Below are 21,993 nucleotides of genomic sequence, written 5' to 3'. Positions count from 1 at the left end.
GCCTGGGTCCGTGTCAGCGCCGTGGGGCCGCCGGGCGCGCCCGCGGTTCAGCCCGGGTCCCGCTCGGGCGGTTTCGGGGAGCCCGCGCTGCTGACCGCGAGTGTGACCATGGGTGCTCCGACGGCCTGGTCGTCCTGCCCCGAGATCTGCCAGGGCCGCGGGAGCCCTGGCCGGGAGCCCTGAGGCCTGGCGCCTCCCGGCCCCGGGTGAGTTGTGGCGATGCGGCCGGTGGCTTCAGGCTGGCCGAGGGCCCCGGGCCGGGCTCCCCGCTCCGACGCCTCAGCCCTCCGGGAGAAAGGGCCTGGTTTGTCCCGAGGGAAGGAGTGAGGGCAGAAAGGGAGGCGGGGGCCGCCGGCCTCGCGTGGGTCCGTGCCTGCTCACCGTGGCTGAGACGACAGGAGAGTCGTGTGAGGAGGAGAGAGCCCCCTGCCCGGTCCTGTCACTTCAGCTCCCGCTCCCCTCGCCCGAGGGGGCGTGGCCTGTCCCCGGCAGGGCCCGCTGGGGCTGCGATGTTGTCTCCTTACCCCTTCCTCACTCCCTTCCCAGAATCCATCTACCGCCGCGGAGCCAGAAGATGGAGGAAGCTGTACCGTGCCAACGGCCATCTCTTCCAAGCCAAGCGCTTTAACAGGGTGAGTGCCCAGCCCGGGGCCCCGCCTCTGTGGGCTCCCCCCGCCCCCGGGGAAGGGGACAGCGCTGCCTGCCCAGGGCTGTGGGCTCCTTCCAGACACGCGGGAGCCCCCGGGGGCTTCCCCCGACCAGTGCCATGTGCATCCCGGCGTCCCCTGCTGCCCGGGTGTCCTAATCCTCCACCTGGGCCCAGCCTGCTTGTGTGGGGGGAGGGACTAGGGTGCTGGACACGTGGCGCCTGCCAGCGTGTTCTTAGCTGCACACGGGGTCTCCCATGAGCCCTGGAGGCGCCGGCCCCCGTCCTCCTCAGCCTCTGTCCTCCCACGGCCGCCCGTCCCGCGCGTTCCCGAGCACGCACGCCGCCTCCCCTGGGCTCTTGGTGCCTTTGCCTGTGCTCTGGGAACAACGACGTGGCTGTGGTTCTGTGCCGCGGTGTGGAGCCAGCTGCCTTGGTGGCCCCTGGCGTGGAGGGGGTACACGGAAGCGTGTGGACCTGTCCCTGCAGCAGGACCCTGCGAGGGTCCCCATCAGCCCTCGTGGACCACGGAACTGCCCAGTGAGCCCCTGGCTCCTGTGCCACACTGTGCCAACGTGGCCGCACTGGCAGCCTCTGCTCCGTGGGGGGTGGAGGCAGCTCCATTGCTGGTTCGAGTGCCAGCTGTCACCTCCTCATCAAGGTGCCACCCCCTCTGCCTCAGCCCCCCCCAAGTGAAGACGACGGAGCAGACGTGGGAGGCCTGAGGCAGCTGGGTGGGAGTTGTGGTCCGAGAGCCACGTCGGGCGGCCCCTCCCACTCGTGCCTGTCACGCGGTCCCAAGTCGTCACGGAGCCTCCTCTGGACCACTGGGCGGCTCTGAGTATGAGCCGTGTCCCGGGCCTATCGTGGCGAGAACGTGGCTCGCACCGCTCTCACTCCCCCCCGCCCCCGGAGCTGATGTGGGGAGGTGGGAGGCCGGGCTCCCGTGTGAGGGGCGTGGGGAGAGCAGCACTCAGGAAGGTAAGTCGGTGCTGAGCAGAGCCCAGCAGACTTCCCGGAGGAGGTGTCTGGTCTTACGTTAACATAGAGGTGCTGGAGCAGGATGCGGGAGGCACAGAGGGCACCAGCAGTCTGGGGGTCCCGGGGGCTGAGACTGGGCGCCCAGGGGGTCTCAGCTGTGCACTGATAGGAGGTGGGAGGCCTAGTGGTCAGGGGAGTGTGGCCTCTGGAGGTGGCCATGGTGAGGGTCGCAGTGCAGAAACTGCCCTCCCGGATCGGCCTGCTGGGACAAAGCCCCTTGCCCAGGGCTCCTCCAAACGCCCCTCCTTCGCCTGCCCCACCGTCTGCTGCTGCTTGGCCCTGGGCCTACTCCTGCCTTGTCCTCACCAGCGGTCAGTGTGTATGTGTCCCTGGGCTCACCAGGATCGGTCACTGGACAGGGCCCACCTCGCCCGGTGTGTCCTCGCTTCAACCCTTGGCACCTGCAGGGACAGGAGGAGCCCACCCCTAGGTCCTGGGCAGACGTGTCCCCAGGGAGGGCACCATTCAGCCCCGTGCCTGCCATGGCGAGCACACGGTGAGCACTGCCAGGCACCAGTTGTCCTTCGTTGGACTCAGTGATGGTAGGAAGAGAGAGCTGGGGGCCGCAGTGGAGACTCGGGGCCAGGGCCTGTTCCCCAGGATTCAACAGGAGCCCGCGAGCCAGGTGTGGATGGTGGGAGAGCCGCAGGTGTCACCGTGGGAGGAGCCAAGTGGGGCGGGGCCGCGCCCGTCCCCTAGCACGCGCGTGTGCTCAGAAGACACCAGCCACTCTGGGACCGGCTGGCTTCTCGCTGTGAACCCGGGCGCCGGCCCTGCTCTGGCCTCGGTCAGATCTGACATGAGGTCACCGACAGGACTCTCGGGCCTTTGCTCACGGCCTGTTCCTGCTGCCGGCCGCTGGGGCGATTGCTGCTGCCTGGCGAGCGCCTCCCTTCCTGCCCGTCCACGCCACGCTCGGCAAACATCACCACGCCAGGCGGCCACAGCCCGGCGTTTACAGCCGGCTCCCCGACCGGTCCAGGTGAGGCCCACGTCCTCACCGGACAGGCCAGCACCGAGAGCGCGGGGCCATTCCGCCTGCCCCCGCCCGCCCCGGCCCCCTCAGTGCGTGGCCGCAGGTGGCTGGGCCGAGACCCCAGCACGCCAGCTCCCTCCTCGTTGTCCCTGGGCTCTGCGTTCTCTCTGCTGCCCGTGAGGCTCTCTGGCCCGGCCTCCAGGCTGCCCTGGGCACCGTCACTCAGTCATTACAGGGCTGTCAGCCCAGCTGCCTCTCAGTTGAAAGGGGCACTAGGACTTGGCAGGACCTAAAGGGGAGAGTCACCCACCGAGGAGACCGCGCCCCACAGTCTGTGGGTGACCCCAGGACACCGCGAGTGAGTGGGTGCCACTGCTGGGGCCCAGAGCTCCCTGCCTGCCTCAGCTCACTGACGCCCCTTAGATTCTTCTAGAAGGAACAGGTGCAGCTGTGACGATTGAAGGGGAGACAGCACATTTCTGGGGAAGAGGGGGGCTGCTCCCTCCCCAGTAAAGGGTGCCCTGGACGGGGTGACAGGGAGGCCTGTCAGGCCCGGCCGGGAACCCATTTCCCACAGAGGGGCAGGACCCCCCCACCGCCTCGGGGGTGGGGGCCCAGGCTCTGTGCGGCGTCAGGGTCAGCGGCCGGTGGAACGTCTCTGGTTTCTGCAAAGCACACCCGGGAAGATGTGGCAGACACCTGGAGTGACAGCTGAGGCAGGGCGGCCAGGGTGGCTCCTCGGGCTGGGGACGTGGAGTGGCACGAAGTCGGGTGTTACGAAGCCTGGGTGGGAAGACCCCTCGCTCGAGCAGGCCCCGGAGACGGCGAGTGTGGGGAGCAGCTCGGTGCCGCCAGCAGGTCCGGCGGGCGTCCCTTCCTGAGGCTAGCGTCCTCCCCCCCGCCCCCGAACCTTAGCCGTGGCGGCGCTGCTGGCTGGAACTGCAGCCTGCGTGGCTCAGGACCGCGCCTCAGTGGCGGGGCCGGTGTTTGTAGAGGAGATGTCTGGGCAGGTTTACGACCGGAGCCACAGAGAGCTCAGCCATCTCCCTCCGTAGGCGAGAGCACCGCAGAACCAGCAGCGTGGGAAACGGGGCGTCCTGAGCAGGAGCCCAGGAAGCGGCTGGAAGTGGACTGTGTTTTTTGGTTTTTTTTGTTTTTGTTTTTTGTTTTGTTTTGTTTTGTTTTTTTGATAGGTAGAGTTATAGACAGTGAGAGAGACAGAGAGAAAGGTCTTCCTTCCGTTGGCTCACCCCCCACATGGCTGTGATGGCCGGCGCTGTGCTGATCCAGAGCCAGGAGCCAGGTGCTTCTCCTGGTCTCCCATGGGGTGCAGGGCCCAAGCACTTGGGCCATCCTCCACTGCCCTCCCGGGCCACAGCAGAGAGCTGGCCTGGAAGAGGGGCAACCGGGACAGAATCCGGTGCCTAAGGGATGCCGGCGCCGCAGGTGGACAATTAACCAAGTGAGCCACAGCGCCAGCCCCGAAAGTGGACTGTGTTTAAGACCTGCAGTGCAGCAGGGAGCAGACGTAAGGTTCGGCCACCACGTCGGTCTCCGTCCACGTGAACCTAAGCTGTTTGATGTAACGGCACATTTCCTGAGCTGCTGACAGCTCCAAGGTAGACCAGAAACCAGGGCTGTGGCACAGGTGTGGTAGCCTCAGGTCCCTGTGGCCTGGCCCCAGGCAGCAGCTCCCCAGCAGAGTCCCTGTTAGCCTGGGGGATGGGAGCGCAGCGCCTGGTGGCTGTGCACTGGCCCTACGTGTTCTTAGCATGCAGATGAGGACCCAGGGCGGTGGCCTGGGGGAGGCCAGCGCGTCAGCTGGCGCGGTGTCGAAGCCAGGGCGGCTGCTGCAGGGGACAGTGGCCGTGGACGGGCAGATCTCAGTGCCAGTGTGCAGCCAGGGTGACCACAACCGAAGCTCGGGTGGAGCCCCCCAACCCCCGCTACACCTCCAGCCACCCCCAGACGTCCCAGACCTGGGTCCATTCCCTTGTGACAGCGGTGCCATGGCAACACAGGAGCTGTGGGAGGGCCCATCTTTCTGCCCTCCTACCGGAGTTAAAAGCAGAGTTGTGTGCGTGTCAGCGTTTCCCTGGGCTCCTGCCGGGCAGAGCACAGTCCTGGGTGCAGGGCCCACCACCCTGACCGTGCACGCGGCTGGGCGGGGCAGGTGCGCCCACAGCCTCTGAGACGAGCTCAGCGCACACTGCACGGGCCCGGCTGTGTTCCTCTCACTCTCAACTCAGCCCACTAGAAAGAGTTGGTAAAGTGCTGACGGGAGTTCTAAATGGAAAAACAGGAAGGAGACCAGGCCCCGCGGACGCATGCAGTGAGCCTGTGACCGTGACCATGATGGTGGGAGACCAGGCCCCGCGGACGCGTGCAGTGTGCCTGTGACCGTGACGGTGGGAGACCAGGCCCCGCGGACGCGTGCAGTGTGACCGTGACCGTGACAGTGGGAGACCAGGCCCCGCAGACGCATGCAGTGTGCCTGTGACCATGACCGTGACGGTGGGAGACCAGGCCCCGCGGACGCGTGCAGTGTGCCTGTGACCGTGACGGTGGGAGACCAGGCCCCGCGGACGCATGCAGTGTGCCTGTGACCGTGACGGTGAGAGACCAGGCCCCGCGGACGCGTGCAGTTGCCTATAACCATGATGGTGGGAGACCAGGCCCCGCGGACGCGTGCAGTGTGCCTGTGACCGTGACGGTGGGAGACCAGGCCCCGCGGACGCATGCAGTATGCCTGTGACCGTGACGGTGAGAGACCAGGCCCCGCGGACGCGTGCAGTTGCCTATAACCATGATGGTGGGAGACCAGGCCCCGCGGACGCATGCAGTGAGCCTGTGACCGTGACGGTGGGAGACCAGGCCCCGCGGACGCGTGCAGTGTGCCTGTGACCGTGACGGTGGGAGACCAGGCCCCGCGGACGCGTGCAGTGTGACCGTGACCATGACCGTGACAGTGGGAGTGGGAGACCAGGCCCCGCGGACGCGTGCAGTGTGCCTGTGACCGTGACGGTGGGAGACCAGGCCCCGCGGACGCGTGCAGTTGCCTATAACCATGATGGTGGGAGACCAGGCCCCGCGGACGCGTGCAGTGTGCCTGTGACCCTGACAGTGGCTTTGGACACAGGTAACGGACGCCTGCCCTGGCTAGGAGACCTTGGTTCTGTGCCTTTTGTAAAATTTAAAAAATTCATGGAAACATCAGGAAAGAAGCCAGTGACTCATTTCCAGTTGTTTAGTGGAACAGAGAAAGGCCGTGAAGTGGCGCTGAGACCTCGCAAGCCGCCCTGTGGGCCGGCACCAGCCAAGCAGGTTTTCTCCAAGGTTCTCCTCCGGTGGGGTCTGCAGGGGGCTTCCCCCCCAACTAGGCCCAGCCCAGCAGGCGCTCAGCCCCTGGCCTGGGCACCACTGTCCGGTGGGCCTCGCAGAGAGGGGCCAGGCCTCTGCTTGGGGCCCTTGAGGAGGCAGCTGGCCTCTCGCCTGGCCGGCGGCTCCATCTCGGGAGCCCGGAGCGTCTCGGGGAGCAGGCCCTGGCTGACAGCTCTGTCTGCTGTTCTCACCCACAGAGAGCGTACTGTGGCCAGTGCAGCGAAAGGATATGGGGTCTCGCAAGGCAGGGCTACAGGTGCATCAACTGCAAACTGCTGGTGCATAAGCGTTGCCACGGCCTCGTCCCGCTGACCTGCAGGAGGCATATGGTGAGTCGGGCCGCAGGCCCCGCCCTCGTCGGAGCTCATCGCACGAGCCTGGGCCTCTGCCCTGTCCAGAGGGGTCGCGGCACCGTCCTCGCTACTGGCCAGGCATGAGGAGGGGCACCCGGGCACTGAGGACCCCAGGCAGCATCTGGGACAGGACCCTGAGTGCCCCTCCCCCGTGCACTTGAGAGGCTCCAGAACCCTGTGCAATTCTGGGGTGGACAGGGGAGCGAGAGAGGCTGGGGGGTGGACAGGGGAGCGGGGGAGGCTGGGGGGTGGACAGGGGAGCTGGGGAGGCTGGGGGGTGGGAGGGGAGCGGGGGAGGCTGGGGGGGTGGACAGGGGAGCGAGAGAGGCTGGGGGGTGGACAGGGGAGCGAGAGAGGCTGGGGGGTGGACAGGGGAGTGAGAGGCTGGGGGGTGGACAGGGGAGCGAGAGAGGCTGGGGGGTGGACAGGGGAGCGGGGGAGGCTGGGGGGTGGACAGGGGAGCGAGAGAGGCTGGGGGGTGGACAGGGGAGCGAGAGGCTGGGGGGTGGACAGGGGAGCGAGAGAGGCTGGGGGGTGGACAGGGGAGCAGGGGAGGCTGGGGGGTGGACAGGGGAGCGAGAGAGGCTGGGGGGTGGACAGGGGAGCGGGGGAGGCTGGGGGGTGGACAGGGGAGCGAGAGGCTGGGGGGTGGACAGGGGAGCGGGGGAGGCTGAGGGGTGGACGGGGGAGCCAGAGAGGCTGCAGGGGTGGACAGGCAAGCAGGGAAGGCTGGGAGGGTAGACAGGGGAGCGGGGGAGGCTGGGGGGTGGACGGGGAGTGGGGAAGGCTGGGGGGTGGACAGGGGAGCGGGGGAGGTTGAGGGGTGGACAAGGGAGCGGGAGAGGCTGGGGGGTGGACAGGGGAGTGGGGGAGGCTGGGGGGTGGACAGGGGAGTGGGGAAGGCTGGGAGGGTGGACAGGGGAGTGGGGAAGGCTGGGGGGTGGACGGGAAGCCAGAGTGGCTGGGGGGTGGACAGGCGAGCGAGGGGCTCACCCCACCCGCTTGACGCAGCTCTGAGAGCTGCAGAGGCACAGTCAGGTCTGCACCCTTCCCTCGGGAAGCCCGAGGACCCCGCCTGGGGCCCTGTGGGTAGCTGGAGACTGGCCTGGGCTCAAGGCACCCCCTGCGCCTTCCCTGCAGGTTGGGGTTTGAAGAGGCCGTTGGTGACCTGCTGACCAGCCTGTGTCTAGAGCCACAGGACGGGCACCTGGCCTGGATGTTCAGCCCTCTGCGCCCGGCTGGCGTCCTGGCCACGGTCCATGGTGGGCTCCACCTGGGAGGGTGGCTCCCCTGCGTGCGCTGTATGCAGAGGGGGAAGGCGCCCCCTTGTGGGACAGGAAGAGTTTAGACCCGCCTCTCACCCCAGTGTTGCCCCGTGAGTCTGCTACAAGCCGGAACGGTGTGTGCCCTTTGACCCCACAGATCCACTCTCGGTAGGACAGTGAGAGCAGCCCCAGAGAGGCCAGTGCGTGGGACCTGAATGACCACCACTGGGAGTCGCCTCCATTGTAAGATCAACCCTGGGTGCCCTGGCTGCCGACCACACAGGACGCTGCGCGTGAGGGGAGACGGGCGTGCAGGACTGAAGTGCCCACTCCACGCAGCACCTGCAGGGAAGGGTGGAGCGTGGGTGGGTGGTCATCTGTCGGTCACTCGTGTCATGCATCCGGTACAGCCAGGTTCCTCCGCTGCGCCACAGTACTCCAGAGAGCGCTGTGGGACGGAATTCAGAAGCCTGGGGCCAAAGGTGGCCCAGCAGGACCCCACATCCAGATGGGCCGAGGGTGACCCAGCAGGACCCCACATCCCAGATGGGGCAGGGCGGCCCAGCAGGACCCCACATCCCAGATGGGCTGAGGGTGGCCCAGCAGGACCCCACATCCCAGATGGGGCAGGCATGGCCCAGCAGGACCCCACATCCCAGATGGTACCAGGCGTGGCCCAGCAGGACCCCACATCCCAGATGGGGGCCGGGGTGGCCCAGCAGGACCCCACATTCCAGATGGTACCAGGCGTGGCCCAGCAGGACCCCACATCCCAGATGGGGGCAGGGCGTGGCCCAGCAGGACCCCACATCCCAGATGGGGCCGAGGGTGGCTCAGCGGACCCCACATCCCAGAGGCCTGCGTTCTGCACTGGCCTGGTCCCCTGTCTCCAGCTTCCTGCAGGCTCCAGTGGTGGGGTTCCTGCCACCCGTGGGGGGCGTGGGGGGCTCCCGGCTCTGGTGCCAGCCCCTCCCCACTGTCACGGGCACCTGAGGGGCAATCGGTGCGTGGGAGCTTGCTCACTCGCTCGCTCACTGCCTCTCAAATTACCAAGGGAAAAACAATTTAAGGGTGAGTTTATTTTGGTACAAGACATTTTTAAATCCACACATGTGAGGAATCTTCCAAAAGTTCATGAAAAATACATTTTATGAAAAGATTATGCACAGATTTCAAAAAATTTCTGTACCAAAATAAACTTGTCTTCTTGATTCCGTTTTCCATGAATTTTGTGAAGTCCCTTGCACAGGTCACGGAGTGGGGAGTGTGCAGGGGCACGTGGTGGGGTCACGGGGTCAGGAGTGTGCAGAGCCGTGTGGTGAGGTCACGGGGTCAGGAGTGTGCAGAGCCGTGCGGTGGGGTCACGGGGTCAGGAGTGAGCAGAGCCATGTGGTGAGGTCACGGGGTCAGGAGTGTGCAGAGCTGTGTGGTGAGGTCACGGAGTGGGGAGTGTGCAGGGGCACGTGGTGGGGTCACGGGGTCAGGAGTGTGCAGAGCCGTGTGGTGAGGTCATGGGGTCAGGAGTGTGCAGAGCCGTGTGGTGGGGTCACGGGGTCAGGAGTGTGCAGGGGCGCGTGGTGAGGTCACGGGGTCAGGAGTGTGCAGAGCCGTGTGGTGGGGTCACGGGGTGGGGAGTGTGCAGGGGCACGTGGTGGGGTCACGGGGTCAGGAGTGAGCAGAGCCGTGTGGTGAGGTCACGGGGTCAGGAGTGTGCAGAGCCGTGTGGTGGGGTCATGGGGTCAGGAGTGTGCAGGGGCATGTGGTGAGGTCACGGGGTCAGGGGTGTGCAGAGCCGTGTGGTGGGGTCACGGGGTGGGGAGTGTGCAGGAGCACGTGGTGGGGTCACGGGGTCAGGAGTGAGCAGAGCCGTGTGGTGAGGTCACGGGGTCAGGAGTGTGCAGAGCCGTGTGGTGGGGTCACGGGGTCAGGAGTGTGCAGGGGCGCGTGGTGAGGTCACGGGGTCGGGAGTGTGCAGAGCCGTGTGGTGGGGTCACGGGGTCAGGAGTGTGCAGGGGTGCGTGGTGGGGTCACGGGGTGGGGAGTGTGCAGAGCCGTGTGGTGGGGTCACGGGGTCAGGAGTGTGCAGAGCGGGGTGGGGAGTGTGCAGAGCCGTGTGGTGGGGTCACGGGGTCAGGAGTGTGCAGGGGCGTGTGGTGAGGTCACGGGGTGGGGAGTGTGCAGAGCCGTGTGGTGGGGTCACGGGGTGGGGAGTGTGCAGAGCCGTGTGGTGGGGTCACGGGGTGGGGAGTGTGCAGAGCCGTGTGGTGGGGTCACGGGGTCAGGAGTGTGCAGGGGTGCGTGGTGGGGTCACGGGGTGGGGAGTGTGCAGAGCCGTGTGGTGGGGTCACGGGGTCAGGAGTGAGCAGAGCCGTGTGGTGGGGTCACGGGGTCAGGAGTGTGCAGGGGTGCGTGGTGGGGTCACGGGGTGGGGAGTGTGCAGAGCCGTGTGGTGGGGTCACGGGGTCGGGAGTGTGCAGGGGCACGTGGTGGGGTCACGGGGTCAGGAGTGAGCAGAGCCGTGTGGTGGGGTCACGGGGTGGGGAGTGTGCAGAGCCGTGTGGTGGGGTCACGGGGTCGGGAGTGTGCAGGGGCACGTGGTGGGGTCACGGGGTCAGGAGTGAGCAGAGCCGTGTGGTGAGGTCACGGGGTCAGGAGTGTGCAGAGCCGTGTGGTGGGGTCACGGGGTCGGGAGTGTGCAGAGCCGTGTGGTGGGGTCACGGGGTCGGGAGTGTGCAGAGCCGTGTGGTGGGGTCACGGGGTCGGGAGTGTGCAGAGCCGTGTGGTGGGGTCACGGGGTGGGGAGTGTGCAGAGCCGTGTGGTGGGGTCACGGGGTCAGGAGTGTGCAGGGGCGCGTGGTGGGGTCAGAGGTCACAGGAGCGTTGCAGAGCCGCGTGGTGACGCTGCCCTGTGGTCTCCCGGGCAGGATTCTGTCATGCCTTCGCAAGAGCCTCCAGTAGCCGACAAGAGCGACGACGCGGACCTTCCTTCCCAGGAGACTGACGGAAGTAGGTGCCGCCCTCTCCCTGCTGGGCAGAGCGCAGCCCCTCACCCTGGGCCCTGCCAGCCTCCCTGACCCACTCAGCCGACAGCGTGCCACGGGCACATGAGGGCCTTGGGCAGGGACATCGCCATGAGGTGCGGGGTGGGCGGGGACAGCTCCATGGGGTGCGGGGTGGGCGGGACATCGCCATGGGTGCCGGGGTGGGCGGGGACAGCTCCATGGTGCCGGGGTGGGTGCGGGGTGGGCGGGGACAGCTCCAGGAGGTGCGGGGTGGGCGGGAACATCACCATGGGTGCCGGGGTGGGCGGGGACAGCTCCAGGAGGTGCGGGGTGGGCGGGAACATCGCCATGGGTGCCGGGGTGGGCGGGGACAGCTCCAGGAGGTGCGGGGTGGGCGGGAACATCGCCATGGGTGCCGGGGTGGGCGGGGACAGCTCCAGGAGGTGCGGGGTGGGCGGGAACATCACCATGGGTGCCGGGGTGGGCGGGGACAGCTCCAGGAGGTGCGGGGTGGGCGGGAACATCGCCATGGGTGCCGGGGTGGGCGGGGACATCGCCGTGGTGCCGGGGTGGGGGCTGTGCACCGAGTGCCGGCTCCAGGGGTTCTGGACAGCAGCCAGCAGCGCGCCCTCAGCTGGGCGCTGCGCGGAGCCCTGTCCCCAGGGAGCCCTGCGGGCCTGCACACGGCGGGGCAGCCTGAGTGAGCTTTTCTTTCCCCGCGTGGAAGCGGCTTCGTCTAGTTGGGACGCATTCGGAGCCGCGCGGACGGCCCCCGTGTGGGCTGGGCCCGGCGTGAGCCGCAGCGCTGGGCGGGGTCTGGCCCGGAGGGCCGCGGGTGGGCCGGACAAAGGGCACGGGCGTTCGGAGGGCCGAGCACGGCGCAGGCGCGCGCCGTGGCGGGGTCTGCGGCCCGGGAGGTGCCCCCGCCTGAGGCGGCTCTGCTCTCCCTCAGTCGCTTTCATCTCCACCCGGAAGCAGGACAGCGGCCAGGAGGACGCCGAGGTGAGTGCCGAGGTGGGCGGGACCTCCACGAGGTCGCCCCAGAGGGCCCCGTCCGCGGCCCCGCCCTGACGCGCCCCCCCCCCCCCAGGACCTCAAGCCCGTGATCGACGGCGTGGACGGCATCAAGATCTCTCAGGGGCTCGGGCTGCAGGACTTCGACCTCATCAGGGTCATCGGGCGCGGCAGCTACGCCAAGGTCCTCTTGGTGCGGCTCAAGAAGAACGGCCAGGTCTACGCCATGAAGGTCGTGAAGAAGGAGCTGGTCCACGACGACGAGGTGGGCGCCGGACCGCGCATGCGCCGCCCCCATGGCCGACACACACGGACCGCGCATGCGTTGCCCCCATGGACGACGCACACGGACCGCGCATGCGCCACTCCCACGGACGACACCCACATCCCACGCGCGCGCTAGTCTCACTGAGGACGCCCACATCCCACGCGTGCGCTAGTCTGAGGACGCACACATACCGCGCATGCGCTGCTCCCATGGACGACGCACACACTGCGCATGCGCTATTCCCATGGCGGCCGCGCGCGTGACGCGCATGTGCTGGTCTCGTGGCGGCTGCGCGTGAGGTGGGCGCGCGTCTCGGGTGGGCCTGAGGTGTGCGCGAACCGCGGTGGCGGTGGCGGTGGCGGTCGCAGTCTGTTACCGCTTGGGGTCGAGTCGCCGGCTGCGCGCTCGGCAGGGTCCGAAGTCGCGGGTGATGGCGTCTCTCTAAAGCAGCTTCCTCAGCCTGATGCTCCCTGGAGGGCGCGGAGCGGGCGCGGGTGCCCGCGTGGGAGGCAGCCGGCCAGGGAGGAAGTGCGGTGCGCGCACCCCCAGCGAGGGCGAGGGAGCCCTGGCCCGCCGGCCCCCCAAGCCTGTGTGCTCCGCGCCCCCAGGGAGCCCCTGCCGGCCCCACCCGGGTCACACAGGGCGGGGGCTGCGCGCGGGGAGGGGCCACGCAGAGGTGGCCTGGGGTCCTGGTCACCCAGAGGCCTGGGGTCCTGGGCTCCGAGATGGGACTGGGCTTTCCCCGGGCCGATCCCAGCGGCGGGGCACAGCAGGTCCCCGGGTCCCCGTCCCTGAGCCTCGTCTCTCCGACGGCTTCCGCCCCTCAGTGGGGTGACCCAGGGAGCCCCAGACCCCCTCAATGGGGGGTGACCCAGGGAGCGCCAGGCCCCCTCCGTGGGGGGTGACCCAGGGAGCCCCAGGCCCCTCAGGTGGAGGAGGTGACCCAGGGAGCGCCAGGCTCCCTCCGTGGGGGGTGACCCAGGGTGCCCCAGACCCCCTCAGTGGGGGGTGACCCAGGGAGCCCCAGGCCCCTCAGGTGGAGGAGGTGACCCAGGGAGCGCCAGGCTCCCTCCGTGGGGGGTGACCCAGGGTGCCCCAGACCCCCTCAGTGGGGTGACCCAGGGAGTGCCAGGCCCCCTCCGTGGGGGGTGACGCAGGGAGCCCCAGACCCCCTCCGTGGGGGGTGACCCAGGGAGCGCCAGGCCCCCTCCGTGGGGGGTGACCCAGGGTGCCCCAGGCCCTCTCCGTGGGGGGTGACCCAGGGAGCCCCAGGCCCCCTCCGTGGGGGGTGACCCAGGGTGCCCCAGACCCCCTCAATGGGGGGTGACCCAGGGAGCCCCAGGCCCCCTCCGTGGGGGGTGACCCAGGGAGCCCCAGACCCCCTCCGTGGGGGGTGACCCAGGGAGCCCCAGACCCCCTCCGTGGGGGGTGACCCAGGGAGCCCCAGGCCCCTCAGGTGGGGGGTGACCCAGGGAGCCCCAGGCCCCCTCCGTGGGGGGTGACCCAGGGTGCCCCAGGCCCTCTCCGTGGGGGGTGACCCAGGGAGCCCCAGACCCCCTCAATGGGGGGTGACCCAGGGAGCCCCAGACCCCCTCCGTGGGGGGTGACCCAGGGAGCCCCAGACCCCCTCCATGGGGCGTGACCCAGGGAGCCCCAGACCCCCTCAATGGGGGGTGACCCAGGGAGCGCCAGGCCCCCTCCGTGGGGGGGTGACCCAGGGAGCGCCAGGCCCCCTCCGTGGGGGGTGACCCAGGGAGCCCCAGGCCCTCTCAGTGGGGGGTGACCCAGGGAGCCCCAGGCCCCCTCAGGTGGAGGAGGTGACCCAGGGAGCCCCAGGCCTCCAGCTCTGCTTTCTGGAGCTCTGTGGTGTCCCCTGGCAAGTTCGAGAAGGATTAAAAAAAATTCTTAGTTATTGGAAAGGCAGAAACAGAGAGAGAGCCTGCGCCCGCCGACACTCCTCAAAACGCGCGGTGGCCAGCGCGGGCCAGGCTGAGGTCAGGCGCCAGGAGCTTCGGCTTCGTGTCCCACGCGCTGTCGGGCCAGGAACTCGGGCGTCATCACCGCCTCCCCAGGCCGTTAGCGGGGGCTGCGTCAGAAGCGGAGCGGCCAGGACCCAAACCAGCACGTGGGATGTCGGCGTTGCAACCCGTGGTTTGACCTGCTGCCCCGCACCCGGCCCTGTGGTGTCGGGTCCGCAGCCCTTCGATGAGTCCGGCGTGAACAGGAGGGAGGCGCCCACCGTGGGAGCTGGAGGCGGCCGTGGGCTTCCGTGCAGGCTCCCGGGTCGCGGCCGTGGACCCGGGGAGGCTGCCGAGCCCCCTCGGCTTCCCAGAGCCGCCCGGGGAGATGCGGATGGTGGGGGTGACGAGGCAGTAGTGGAGTGTCTTTTTTTCTTTTTTTGAGATTTATTTATTTGAGAGGCAGAGTTACAGACAGGGAGCTTCCATCCGCTGGTTCACTCCCCAGTGGCCGCAGTGGCTGGAGCTGCGCTGATCCGAAGCCAGGAGCCCGGAGCTTCTTCCGGGTCTCCCACGTCGAGCAGGGCAAGCACTCGGGCCGTCTTCCACTGCCTTCCAGGCTGTTAGCCGGGAGCTGGGTCTGAAGAGGAGCAGGCGGGACACAAACCAGCGCCCGTAAGGGATGCCATGCCGTAGGCGGAGGCTTAGCCCGCTACGCCACGGCGCCGGCCCCAAGGGCGTCTCCTGAGGGGCTTCTCCTCCGCTGTCTCCTGCTCTCCGGAGCCGCAGCCACAGCCCTGGTCTCTGTTTCAGGACATCGACTGGGTGCAGACGGAGAAGCACGTGTTTGAACAGGCGTCCGGCAACCCCTTCCTGGTCGGCCTGCACTCCTGCTTCCAGACGACAAGTCGGTAAGGGGGACGGCTCGTGGGGGCAGAGTCTGCCTGGGGCTCTGGCTGCCAGCCAGAGTTCTGGGTCCAAGCAGGATGCTTTTGGGGTCATCAGACGCACCTGTTCTGCGTGGTGGTTGTCCTAGTAAGGAAGTGAGCCACCAAGCGCAGGCCCAGGGCCTGGGGCCGGGTGAGCCACAGCCAGGGAAGCAGCAGCCCAAGCGCTGGGTCTCTGGGCGAGCAGCCCCCGGCAGCTTCTCTCACGAGCCCTGGACCCGCGTGTGCTGTGGCAGAGCCTGGCAGTCCGCGGTCTCAGACACGCGTCCTGTTGGAAGTCCTTGTTCGGCTGGCTTGGCCTCTCCCAGCGTGTTTCTTTGAAAATCATGAACTGTTCAGCGTTGAGGCCCCCAGGCCGCCCCGGGTTAGACGACTCCCCGGGAGGACTCCCAGGTCTCCCCGACAGCCCTGCTCACCGCCCGGATTCTCTGCAGAGTTGGGATTCGAAGAAGGGAGTCAAAGCCCGGTCTCGGTTCCGGAAACACCGTCACAGACGCACTCAGCGCCTGGACGCCCTGTGGCCCGGCCGGGGGTGGGGTAAAGTCAGCCCCAGGGCGTAGCCTTTGTGCACAGCCAGGAGAGCACGGCCGGGGCGTCGAGGTCAGCGTGGGGGCTGCAGGTGTCCTGAACATCGCAGGCTCTGGCCCTCAGTGACCCTTCCTGGCAGAGCGCTTTTTCTTTAAGGTTGACTTATTTATTTGAAAGGCAGGTCACAGAGGGACAGGGAGAGACAGGTCTTCCGTCCGCTGGTTCCCTCCCCAGAGGGCTGCAGCAGCTGGAGCTGGGCCAGGTCCAGGCCAGGAGCTTCTTCCAGGTCCCCTACGGGGTGCAGGGGCCCAAGCACTTGGGCCATCTTCCACTGCTTTCCCAGGCCATAGCAGGGAGCTGGATCGAAGTGGAGCAGCCGGGACCCAAGCCAGCGCCCATGTGGACACAGGTGGCGCAGGGGTGGCCCGACCTGCTACGCCACAGTGCCGGCCCCGAGTTTCTGTTACTTTCCCCATACGACTGGCACAAAGGAAGCGTCGAGCATTACAACTGCACGTGCACCCTGCACTTGTGCGGGGCCACAAGTCTGGTGTGTGAGACAGCCTGAGGGCCCGCGCCCCCGGCTCCCTGTGGTCCCCACTGTGCAGCCCCTCAGTGCTGCCTCTCCCACAAAGCTTGCAAGACTTCCGCAGCGTCCGCGTCCTCACGAGAGGCCACGCCCAGGAAGGACGAACGGAGTCTCATTCCTCTCCCTGTTTGTCTTTCCTGGACTCTCGCTGACTTCCAGGCATCTCCCCGCACTCTCGGGCTCTGTTTTCACCCTGGTGCACCAGGCGTGTACTGCGCCGCACCGCACTGGCACGAGTCCCTCGGGTCTCAGCATTGTTCGAGACCTGGCCCTTGTGTTGGCGGTAGGGAAGAATGTAGAATAACGTTTCTTCTACAAGCAACGTGAACGTCTGGAAAGTTCCAACCTGCTCAGAGAGGTCGGGGTCAGGAGCCCCGGGGCAGAGCCGCAGCCAGGCGTGGCACCGGCTGGGGACAGGCTTGGGGTCCGTTGTCCTCTCACCCGCCAGGCCCGTCGGCGTCATGCTCCACTGTCCTGTGCATCCTGCAGGCTTAGAAAATGCCTCAGAGACCACGACAGAGTCCTGGAAATGGGGCGGAAGTGTGCCTTCCCCACGAGGACACCTGCCGCCTTGTGGCCTGCTGGAAAGCCATCGGCGCCTGGTGCGTGGAGGCCCTGGCGCCCGCACTGCACGGCGCAGCCCCTGGACCACAGCTGGCTGCTCTGGAAAGAGGGCAGGGAACCCCCCCCCCCCCAGCGTCGCCGCGGGAGTCAGCAGCGAGGCCCTGCCACCGTGAGCCCTGTTCATGACCCGGACACTGTGAGCCCCGAGGGGTGGCTGGTGACACAGTGCCCGTGGCCACCGCCAGGACATGCATGCAGCTGCCACCCACCCTGCGGGGGAGAGGGCTCTGCCCGGCGTGTGCTTGGCACCTTGGTCGCACACGGTGTTTGCAGCGCTGGTAGGAACCTTCTGTTGCTAGGCCAGCTGCCCGCCAGTGTGACCCTGTTCCGACAGGATCGCAGCAGCCGGGACCGGTTTCTCCTAGGCAGCCCCAGGTCTGGCGAATGAAGCGGCACACGTGTGCGCATCAGCTCGGTGTTTCGCGGGGCTCAGGGCGGGGAAGGGTGAGGATTTCTCCCACTGCCCCCGGATCAGGCCGTGCCCATTCTGGGCGGCCGCGCCCGTCCCTGAGACTTAGGGTCGGCTCTGACGTCGCCACATGTGCACGTTTGGTGCAAACGAGGACGATGGCGTTTGTGACTCAGAACAAACAGTTTCGTGGAGAGACCACGTTCCACGTCCGGGCTGCGGCCTTCTCCGAAGCGGAGGACACGGCTGCACCGGGCTTTCCAGGCAGAGGTGCTCTGGGGCTCAGCTGGAAGTGCAGTTGTGCCCGCCCCCAGGGAGTCAGCGCCCGCCCGGGCGTCCTCTCTCCAGCTGCTGCTGTGGTTCCGGCGCCTGCCTGCCTGCCTGCCTGCCCGCCGGGCCGAGCCTGACTGCTGCCTTTGTCCCTCGAGCCTCGGCCACGCCGTGGCTGTGCCGCACGTGGCGTGGAGCAGACGCGCCCTCGTAGGCCACGGGAGTGGACTGCCGCTGGGCCGTGCAGTGGTGCCCGCCGGCCCCAGTCCCTGACCGTTGCTGACTTGCAGGTTAGAGGCTGCCCGTAGCTCTGGAGAGACAGTCTCCTGCTGCGCACGCCGTGACTCCTGGAGTGGTCACGCCCGCAGGGTGCCTGTCAGGCCACCCACTGGGACGCCTGTGTGACGGCGGACGGGTGCAGTGTCACCTGGACGGCTGCGCGCTGCTGCACCGTGGGCGGGGTCTGAGCTGTGGGCTGAGCACAGGCCTCCTGTGTGTCTGCTCGGAGAGACGTCAGAGGTGGACTGAAGTCGTCTTTATCTGCAGGCAAAAAAAAAAAAAAAAATGGGGACTCAGCTGTTGGGAGAAGCGGGGCCGGCACTGTGACTGTGGGGTACAGGGCCAGCCGCTGCCTGCAGTGCCCGCGTCCCACGTGGGCGCTGATCCAGCTCCCATGCAGCTTCCTGCTTCCGTGCCTGGGAGAGCAGCGGGGGACGGCCCAGGTGCGGGGGCCCCTGCGCCCTGTGAGAGGCCTGGAAGGAGCTCCTGGGTCCTGGCTTCAGCCTGGCCCAGCCCCTTGCGGAGTGAAGCAGTCCCCCCGCCCCGTGTGTGTGTGTGTGTGTGTGTGTGTGTGTGTGTGTAACTCTGACTTACATAAAACAAAGGCAGCAGAAACCTCCACTGTTACTGTAGCTTGGTCAGCGTCGCAGATTAAGGGAGCTCCACCTGCCGGTGGCTGCGGCCCTGGACCAGAGGCCCCGACAGACCTCTGCTGTGACTCGCCCTGGTAGAAAAGGACACTGCCTCTGCTTTCCCGTGACAGTGTGTGGTCACCTTGCTCCAGCTGTCTCTGTTGCTGTTCTTACTGGGGCCAGCGTGGCTCGGCAGGTGAAGCTGCCACCTGCAGCTCAGCATCTCCTATCAGAGCGCAGTACGGGCCCCGGCTGCTCTGGGCTCGCGTCGAGCTCACCGCGAAGGCACCTGGGAGGCAGAAGACGATGGTGACACACGTGCTTGGGCCCCTGCTGACCCTGTGGAGAGCTCAGATGGAGCTCCTGGCTGTTCCAACCATTTGGGGAGTGACCAGTGGTTGGAAAATCTCTGTCCCTCTCTGTGAACTGTGATTTTCAAATACTGAAATCTAAAAAAGAGAGAGAGAAAAAGAAAAAGAGAGAGAAAAATTCTTCAGAAAAAAAGTCCCAGAGCGCAACGTTTCCGCGTGCCGATGGCGGGGTCTGGCCGGCTCTGCACGGCGCTGCAGGCGACCTCGTGTCGGTGTTGTCAGTGACCTGGAGGTGACTCAGGGTACAGGAGGACGCGTGGCTTCTGCGTGACCACAGGGCCTGTTCTCCAGAGGACTTGAGCTTGTTCCGCTCTGGGGCGCAGGAGCCGGCGCCGGGACAGAGGGACGCTGCAGGCAGGCCCCGGGGCCGTACTGTGTTAGTAAAACTACTTAGATGCGCTTGAAAAAGTTTGTTTTAAAAAATTAGGATTGGGCCGGCGCCGCGGCTCACTAGGCTAATCCTCCGCCTTGCGGCACCGGCACACCGGGTTCTAGTCCCGGTCGGGGCGCCGGATTCTGTCCCGGTTGCCCCTCTTCCAGGCCAGCTCTCTGCTGTGGCCAGGGAGGGCAGTGGAGGATGGCCCGGGTGCTTGGGCCCTGCACCCCATGGGAGACCAGGAGAAGCACCTGGCTCCTGCCATTGGATCAGCGCGGTGCACCGGCCGCAGCGCGCCGGCCGCGGCGGCCATTGGAGGGTGAACCAACGGCAAAGGAAGACCTTTCTCTCTGTCTCTCTCTCACTGTCCACTCTGCCTGTAAAAAAAAAAAAACCTTTTCAGTGCAAGAACCTATAACAGTGCGTACTACTTTTCGTTACGTGCGCGCCTGTGAGTTGTGGAGACTTGTGTTCGCAGAGGGCAGTGTGGGCCAGGTCAGGGTCACAGTTCCGAGTGAGTGAAGGCGTTCCCAGCGGGTGCGGCTCGCTCGGGCCGGCCTCCCCCCTGAAGGCGGTCTCAGGGCTTCCCAGGTACTTGGCAGGCAGCCTGTCTGTGCTGGCACCTTGACCTCTGTCCTGTTCACTGCCCGGAGCCCAGCCACAGAGCGGGCGTCCGCCCAGTGTGCCAGTGCGTTGTCAGCTCCGTGGACCTGGGGGTGACCAGCCATGTTTGCCTTTCCTCCTGCACCCTTCCTGAGGGCAACAAATGCGGCCAGAGAAGTGACCCAGCGCCACCCAGCGCCAGGGCACCTCCGGGAAGTCGTGTGTGGACGTCACCTCGAAACCAGATCTTAGGAAACGGGAGAGGGATCTGGGCAGTGGGGGAGACCACTTGGCCAGGGCAGCTGTTGGGAGAGGTGAGCAGGAGGAGGCCCAGATGCCACCCCTGGCCCGACCTCCCCCAGCCCCCAGCTGCGGCCTCAGCTCCGCCTTGCAGAGGGCTGGTGGCATCACGCCCACGTGGCCAGGTCGCGGGCAGTGCTGTCTGCAGCCTGCGGAGGAGCCAGGCTGCCCCAATCCCCAGCCCCTTTCTGCCTTCCCTGGTGAACAGCCTCCTGGCAGCTCTGCCCCAGCCCCTCCTCACCACCCCCACCCTGGCCTCAAACTGCCCCCTGCACTCCTGGGCCCACCCCTCCTTCCCGAGGCCACCTCCATGCTGTCCTCACCTGGCCAGGGCGCCTGCCCGGGCGGCCCTGGCTGGTCCCCTGGCCGGGCCCTGCCTCCCGAGTGGCTCTGCAGCCCTCAGCCTCCCGCCCTCACCCCGTCGGGGCCTCCGGCCAGCACCCTGCCTTATTCCCACCGTTTTTACCCGAGACTGGCCTGGCACCATTGGAGAGCGAGCAGGGGTGATGCGAATGAGAGTGTCAGTCTCTGTTTTCCGCAGCAGTTGCACGGGCTCGCTCTTCACGGTGGCCGGGCCCCCTGCCCGCGGGCAGGGCCTCGGGCAGGCAGGGAGCGGGGCTGCCCCAGCGGGCTGGGGAGGGTGGGGCTGACCCCTGCCACGGGGTGTCGCCAGCCTGCCCTGTGCCCTCTCCTGCTAGGTTGTTCCTGGTCATAGAGTATGTCAACGGAGGCGACCTTATGTTCCACATGCAGAGACAGAGGAAGCTCCCGGAGGAGCACGCCAGGTGGGTGCCACACACGGCCAGGCGGGTGCTACAGCCAGGCGGGTGCCACACACGGCCAGGTGGGTGCCACACAGGTGGGTGCCACACACAGCCAGGCAGGTGCTACAGCCAGGTGGGTGCCACACACGGCCAGGCGGGTGCCACACACGGCCAGGCGGGTGCCACACATGGCCAGGCGGGCGCCACACACGGCCAGGCAGGTGCTACGGCCAGGTGGGCGCCACAGCCAGGCGGGTGCCACAGCCAGGTGCGCGCAGGCTGTGCAGAGGGGGCACGTGTGTGGGCCCCTTGCTCGGGAGCTCCGCGGAGTTGAAGGAGACAGTATTGGGGAAGCGGCAGAGGCTGCCGCCTGCTCCCCAGTGACAGACCCCAAGCAGGGGCCATGAAGTCAGCGTCGAGGCTCAGCTCGGGCAGAGGCGGGTGCTTCCTGGACCTCTGGGTTTGGTCCCCTTTTCCCAGGGCTCCGCTGAGTGTGCGGCGTGCTAGGTGTCCCGCAGCGTCGGGAGGAAGCAGTTTTCAGAGGGCGTGTTCCGTTCCGCAGTCTGACGGCTGCGTGGGGCCTGCGTGGGGCCTCGGACGCTCGGGGGGCGGGGGTGGCCCATCGCAAGCGCATCGCCTCTTCCTGCTCCCACACGCGCCCTCTCCTCTATCTCCTCACTTGAAAGAGATTTCCAGGCAGCTTCGTGAGTCCCCGGATCCCCTGTGGGGGAAACGCGCAGTAAACCAGGCGTTAGCCACACGCAGCGCCAGCCTGGTCATCGTCACCGTCACTGTTTTCCAGGGCACAGCCCCGTGGGGTCGGCTCCTTGCACGCCGTTGTCTGCCTCCAGGAATTCCTCACCCTCCCCGTGCAGGCTCTGTCCCCACTGAACACCCCGGCCCTGCCCCAGGGGCCTCCTGCAGAGGCAGCTACGGTGCCCGCAGTGCCCGGTCGTCCCCCGTCTGCTCTGCTGCAGCCCGGGCCAGCGTGTCCTCCCTGTGAGCACGGCCCCGCCGTGTCCGTCCGTCCATCCGTCATGCTCACTTGGGCCGCTTTACCTCTCAGCTGTTGGAGCCGGGCTGCGGTGACCATGGGTGTGCCGCGGCCTGAGTCCGTGCGGTCGGCTCTCGGGTGCACCTGTGCGTGAGCGCGGCTGCCGCGTCCTCCGACGTCCACGGCTCCCAGCTCCCGCACACCGGGGCCTCGCTCGCTCCTCTCTCCAGCACTGGCACCTCACTGTGGCTTGGCTTGTGTCTCCCTGAGGGCTGGCGGCGTAGCGCATCTGCTTCGAGTCCTATTGGCCCCACGCTCGGTGGTAGTGAGGGGAGCAGCTGGGCGGCACAGCCCTCCCGGCTGGAACCCCGGAGGAGGCCGCAGGCTGCGTCGCGGTCCCCGG

General features: G+C 67.3%; 1 protein-coding gene across 6 annotated transcripts in view; it reads left to right on the top strand.

Moving 5' to 3' along the window:
* The window catches only part of PRKCZ (protein kinase C zeta), an 82,666-nt gene that overhangs the window by 54,834 nt on the left and 5,839 nt on the right, over window positions 1–21,993 (top strand). For 5 of the 6 annotated variants that reach the window (XM_070076674.2, XM_070076675.2, XM_070076677.2 and 2 more), the window contains 7 exon segments: window positions 547–632; window positions 6,242–6,373; window positions 10,587–10,668; window positions 11,617–11,666; window positions 11,755–11,943; window positions 14,718–14,815; window positions 20,531–20,617. In XM_070076674.2, coding sequence (XP_069932775.1) covers window positions 547–632; window positions 6,242–6,373; window positions 10,587–10,668; window positions 11,617–11,666; window positions 11,755–11,943; window positions 14,718–14,815; window positions 20,531–20,617 — 724 coding nt within the window. 6 annotated transcript variants of the gene reach the window in all.

This window comes from Oryctolagus cuniculus, chromosome 7, assembly GCF_051225735.1.
Source record: "Oryctolagus cuniculus isolate XC-2025 breed Fujian yellow rabbit chromosome 7, ASM5122573v1, whole genome shotgun sequence".
Lineage (NCBI taxonomy): Eukaryota > Metazoa > Chordata > Mammalia > Lagomorpha > Leporidae > Oryctolagus > Oryctolagus cuniculus.
This window is presented reverse-complemented; position numbering and strand designations above follow the sequence as displayed.